The following is a 6,559-nucleotide window of genomic DNA, read 5'->3' on the forward strand; positions in this document are numbered from 1 at the left end:
TTGTTGCCATCGTCACGCGCCGCACAAGAAAGCGGCTTAAGGAACAGCGAAATATCGAAAAGTTCCAAAATATCACTTGTTAACGAACACGAGATCACCTGCACCAATGTAAAAAAAAAGAGAGAAAAATAATATTTCTATACAGTAAGAGAAGAGCATACATATCTTAACGACGTTGACGATTCATAGTATATTTTGATCATACGAAAAGTTGGAACGAAAAGTCGATGACTAAGGAGAGGAGCAAAAAGAAGGCGAAGATATAACCGACAAAACAATCGACAAACATAATAAACGATCTTAAGAATAGAGAATATAGTATAATTAAAGATAAATTAAAAAGACTATTATAGTACGCTAAGATTAAAGACGAGGGTCTCGGTGGTTCCATATCGTTGAAATTTTGTATGCCAGCGGTGTATTATCGACGAGGAAGCATGTACGAGGGTGGCATGGCTGGTGAACGACAGGTATGTTCTTACAATATAATGACTTCCTGACATACCGAAATTATTAAAAGTTTCAACATATCAACCTCATCAGAAAAAGAAATTTTTACTTGTAGACTTGTAGTTTAGTTATTATTTGGATTACTGATGCATCATGTTTTATTAAACGAATGTTGCATATAATAAATACATGTTCTCTCTATGGAGAATTTATACATCAATTCTTCTTATTCCACATTTCATATATTATACTTGACATTTAAAGTCCACTTTATTCCCAGCTTACGTAACATATACAAGTGTATGAAAGCGTAAGTTTATTATACATAATGTATATACCGACTTCTAAAACAAATTACTATCACTTTTCTCTTAAAATCCATCTAAATTATTATCTAAAATTCATTTCAACGTATAAACCTCTTTAAACGTTTTACATTTGTAAGAATGAAAAATAATATGAGAGGCTCTTTAATTTTAAAATAAATTAATCCAATGAATATGATTCTAGTGAATATAATTCTAAAATTTAGGTATTTAAAAATTTAGATATCTTTTTTCAGAATAGAGAAAACTCGGAAAAATTTTAGGAAAATGCCAAGTCTCCTTAGAATCCAAGGAAAATATCACAAAGCTTCGTCAAGAGGGTTACTTTTTAGCATGTCGGTATAACTTAAAACTGATTTGGGATTCTTTGTTCCACTATGGAAATATAAAAAGAAGAAAATTATGTTAAAAAAGAGCCTTAAACCAAAGATGTAGAAGTATTATTTATATTTGTATGCATTTTTTAATTTATTTAAAATATGCAAATTTATTGTTCTTAAAATTGTAAAGTAATTACTTTTGAAAGCAATTCGTAAAATATTTAATTACAAATTCAACTAAATAAAAACTAAACAAAGATTAAATATAATATTCAGAATGTTAATAAACAATTGTATGATTGAAATAATTAAAGCACGATTAGTAGAATATGAGATATTTATCTTAGTTATGTTTAATTACGTTGAATCTTAAAAATGTATTTAAACCATTTTGAATTAAGTTAAGAAAATTTATACATGTGTTAATACACGTATATATTTTTATGCGCATATATATATATATATATATATATATATATACATCCTTGTAGGTTATCACTCTGAGAAAGATGATTTTCCTGCAAAGGTTGGACTTATATTTAAACAATTTTTTGTTTTTTTATAGAAGAAAATTTCATAAGAAAAATATGTTAACGAGATAATGAATAATTATATTTCCTTTAGCAGTGATAATGCAATGTGCAGGGAAACATACAAATTTTATAAATGAATAAATTGTATTCTGGATTTTCATTTGCTGAGTGAATCTATAAATACCGCGAAATAAATTTCCATTACGAAATAATTCAGTAATGTTTTATTTTGTTTTTATATCAGTAATGAAAATTCTAAATGGATGTAAAAATATTTTTTTAAATCTCATTTCTGAAAACTTACATGTTCAAAATTCACTTTTTATTTTTTAATTTAAAAAATTTTCCATTAAAAGCGTATTTGAATGTGACCTCTTCTCTCCAAGCGTGAATTATCGCGAATGATTTGATAAATATTACTTAAGGTAGAGGATTTTTATGAACGAGAAATAAAGGTCATTAATTAGTGTCAAATTAACAGTGATTGCTTTAAAAGTCATTCTGGGAAAATCCTACAAGAATATATAGTAGGGAATATCCTACAAGAATAATCCTACAAGAATATAAAAACTAAACTTTAACTCAAAATCATATGGCTAGAAGATAAATACTATATGTGAAATTTCCACCATAAATCCTGATAGACTTCTCCATATGGAAAAAGTAAATTCTTGTATCTCAAAGTGCTTGCGGTGAGATGGATATTCGCGTTATAATCGATTTTCCTCGAGGCTACCGATATTTACAACAAGCGCATTTATCTCCTACATAAACTATACTCGTTATATACGTTGAATCGAAGAAGGAAAGAGTTCGTGCGATTAAAATTGCACTTACTTCGGTAACAAGTGTAATTGAGCTTTGCGAAATCTAAATTGAAATGGGTGGGCGGAAATCAGATGAGCGCAAGAAATGTCGAAAGAAAATTGGATGCCAAATTGACGCGAAATAACATTCTCGTAAATTCCTGCAAACCATTCCCAATTCTCATATCTATTTACACGTGCAACAATTCGCGATAATAACTTCGAGCTGTGGATTTTTTGTGGTTTGTCTATCGCAATTATAAGTTTTTTATAAAATTTATAGTTATATTCCTCATTCAAAAAAAAAGATTTATCGGCGTAATACATTTCCAAACATTGAGGATCACCTTCTCTCGACAATCAATTATTTTGTTCAAGTATTATTTCAAACAAGAATCCTTTCGAATAGAACTACTTTTGCTTCCTATTTCGTTGTATACATATACATATGAAACGAATACTATCAAACTCTTGAACTCTTTCAGTTAGGGAGGATTCCCGGAGGGAATTACTCTTCCCGTATGATTCAGTTATATAGTATAAACGAGGGAACCTATAACAAAAATTTTCAGTTCAATTTATAGGCAAAATCAAGAAATGCCCGTTAAAGCAATGAGCTTGAAATAAAATTTCAACAAAATCAGATGTCGGCAAACTCTTCTGACATTCAACGACTTTATAAATTATTTGTACATATTTCAAAAGAGATTACAACAATATTATATATTAAAAGAGCTAAAATGATGATGATCAAAATGTAATTAATAAAGTGACATGTTATACAATTATAACAAAGGACAAACCTCCTATCGTCTTTTCAACAATTTATAATATATTTAATACATTTAATATTTTTTATTAACAAAAGTTATACCTTTTTATAATAAATCATTGTAACAAAGATATAATAATGTATTAAAATTTATAAAATGATTTTTATACTTTATACAAATTAACTTAAATAATCAATTACACTTTCTGAATCGTCACGTTAATTATCCGTGCTTGAAAATATACGTTGCGTTACTGATAGGAATGTTAATAAAGTTGTGAAGCATTGGAAATAAAATCGTATGACTTATCCAAAAAGTTCATCTACATGCTTTATAATTTAAAGTCACGCAAGTTTATTAACACTTGTGTCAAGCACTCTGTATGTGTCAGCCTAATCTTTTTATGATGATCACGATATTACAAATTCGTATTCATAAGATTCAGCGATAATATTTATTTACGAATTTAGCTTGTTTTTAACTTTAATGTTTAAATTTTAAAATTATATGACACTTACTTAATATATACATAATTAACTATGCATTCTATTTCTATCTATTTCTCTCCTAATGGAAATCTGGTTTACGTTACACTTGCGTAGTCCATCGGAAACAAGTTACGAAGGGAGATTTATGCGCCATTCGTACGGCAATAAAACGGTGGACGAGAAGCTTATTCTTTTATCATAACAAAGCTCGCGGTCTTGAGTAATTTTCAACGCTTAAAAGCATGTCATTTGCAAAACGAATTTCTGCCACTTGCCACAAACCCGTTACACTTTGTTTAATTTGATATGCTCATTTCAAATTAGTACCTGGAGATCGTCTGCATCAAGCGATGTACTGATATTTTCAATAGATGCAACAAATTAATTACAAAATTCCGAAAACGATTATTTTCAAACAAAGATATTTAATTACCATGATACTTATCATGTAATGTAAAAAATGAAAATTTTTTATAATTAAATTTAATGAAATTTTTCATTTTTCACTTACTTTTATCAGATTTTTTAGAATTAAAATTAATGGAATCAAAAAAAAATATTTAATAGTTCAAAACAGTTACAATAAAAATAATAATTATCCCGTTTATCAGTTTATAAAAAACGCGAATGAATTTAGAAAAATCGATACGAGTTTGTTTCTGGAACAAACATCATATAATGAATATACCATAAAAATACTGTTTAATTGAACAGCCTTCAACAACAGTTTCAAGAGAGCAAGGGAATCTCGTGGCATATCTACGGGATCGCTTGGAATCCAATCATGAATAAACGGATTACCGTAACCTAGGGCCTGTTTTATCTTTATTTATACAACAACGTTATTAATCGAGTTAGGTTATGTGAAGAGGACTTTCAAAATTATTGTATTCAGTTATGAGAGAAAATCATGCAGATCCTGGTGGAAAAATTTCGCTGAAATTATTCCACGTTTTGAAACATTCTCTCTCTCTCTCTCTCTCTCTCTCTCTCTCTCTCTCTTCAGCAAAATTTTAGTATTCCAGAAAAATTTCAGCGATTAATTTTAGCAATTTTTAACTGAAAAATTCATTTTCAGAAAAATTCAGTAAAAATTCAGTAAAAGAAATTTAAATTCAATTTCAGCGATTTTTCAGTATATTAACTGAAAAATTCACTTTCAGTGAAATTTCAGCAAATTTTCAACAATTTCGCTGAAAAGCTGAAATATTCCAAAACGTGGAACAATTTCAGCGTGAAATTTTTTCATCAGGAGAAGAGAGGAGAGAGAGAGGAGACTGTAACTTTTTGAGAATATATCTATATATTCTCAAAATATAACTTTATTTAAGATATAAAGTATTCTTCGATTTCGAAAGTTAAAAAAAGATGAAAATAGAATATTCATTTTTATGTAACAATATTAGAGAGAACAAATTGTCAATTGTCAATTTTCAAATAAATTATTGAATATCGTTTAAAAAACTGGTAAAAAAAGTCCCATATATTATATGACATTTGAAAATATGTACGAAGCAGAGTATACTCGGTACAGCGCTCACTTGTATGGTCGATTTAATGCGTCACGTCATGACATATGTAAATTTTCAGTAGAGAAACTCACCGAGTTCACTCAACGCGCGAGATAATATAAACTGCGTGTCAATGCAGCTAATACTTTCATCGTCATGATTATATATAGTTATAGATACTAGTATTACTGCGAAAAGCGCGCGTTCCATTAATATATGTAAATGCTTCTATGTGAAATCATAAGAGGCAATTATTGAAAGAGATCTATACGATGATTAATAAGATATTAGTCACAAATATTAATAATTATTATAATATTTAAGTAAAATAAGCTTTGTATAGAAAACAAATGAGAATATAAAAAACCCTTTAAATATAATTAATATAACAAACGTAATCAAAGAATACACTGAATTAGATATAGGAGAGACCATGACTCACAAAAATTCAAACTCTTAAAAGTGCATCTAAAGTTAATAAAAATTTTTGTATCATTTTTTTAATAATTAAAGCATAATGCATATTTTAAAATTTAATAAGTATATAAAACACTATAAAAATAAAAATATATTTTTTAAGAAATAGCTCATACCCGGGGAGGGGGGAGGTTATCATGAATCACACACAAAATAGTAGGATTATGCAAGAAATACGGATGATGAAAGTTGAAAAGTATTTTCAATTAACTTACACGTTCTTAGCATAGTTACTAATATAATAAAATAAAATATAATTATAACTAATAATTATTAAGTAATAAAATAGAAAGTTATAAGAAAACAAATGAAAAATAATCATTAATATAAGATAAAAAATGTATTACGATAAAATAAAATTAATAGAAGTATAAACTGTCCTTTTATTGACATATACTTTCTGTATTGCTCTATTTCATGAATATTTAATATTTCATGAATATTAACCCTTTGCACGAATTATTCGTTACAATCAAATTTTCTGAAATGATACTTCGTATCTAAGGATTTTTTAGATTGCCAATTACAAATCTAGAGTCAATTTAATGAAATTCAATATAGCAGATCGAATATGGTGGACCAAAATTTGAAAAATATTTTATTTACTTCGAAAATCGATATACGGAGATCCTTTTGGCTGCAATGCCCTTATACTTGTTCTTATCATAACCGAAGCAACATTTCAGTAACGTTACCGAGTGGATAACTTATTCCGGGAATTTCATTTCAAAATTGTAATCATCGACCCCAAAAACCCCAATACATCAATTCTCAAGGCAAAGAAAACATTTTTTTAAATTTTTTATCTGCCATGTTGGATCCGTCATTTTGAATTTTGAAAATCCGACTTCATTTTCAATCAATGACCCTCAAAA

At 28.0% G+C, this 6,559-nt stretch overlaps 1 protein-coding gene across 4 annotated transcripts in view; it reads left to right on the top strand.

Moving 5' to 3' along the window:
• Window positions 1–6,559, top strand: part of LOC108692341 (alpha-catulin) — a 52,864-nt gene that overhangs the window by 17,541 nt on the left and 28,764 nt on the right. The window contains exon 1 of one of the 4 annotated variants that reach the window (XM_018200543.1): window positions 354–470. The exons of the other annotated variants lie outside the window; for them this stretch is intronic. Coding sequence (XP_018056032.1) covers window positions 408–470 — 63 coding nt within the window. The 5' untranslated portion in view covers window positions 354–407. Of the gene's footprint in view, window positions 1–353; window positions 471–6,559 lie in introns of those variants that run through there. 4 annotated transcript variants of the gene reach the window in all.

Source organism: Atta colombica, unplaced genomic scaffold (assembly GCF_001594045.1).
Source record: "Atta colombica isolate Treedump-2 unplaced genomic scaffold, Acol1.0 scaffold7, whole genome shotgun sequence".
In the NCBI taxonomy this organism is placed as follows: domain Eukaryota; kingdom Metazoa; phylum Arthropoda; class Insecta; order Hymenoptera; family Formicidae; genus Atta; species Atta colombica.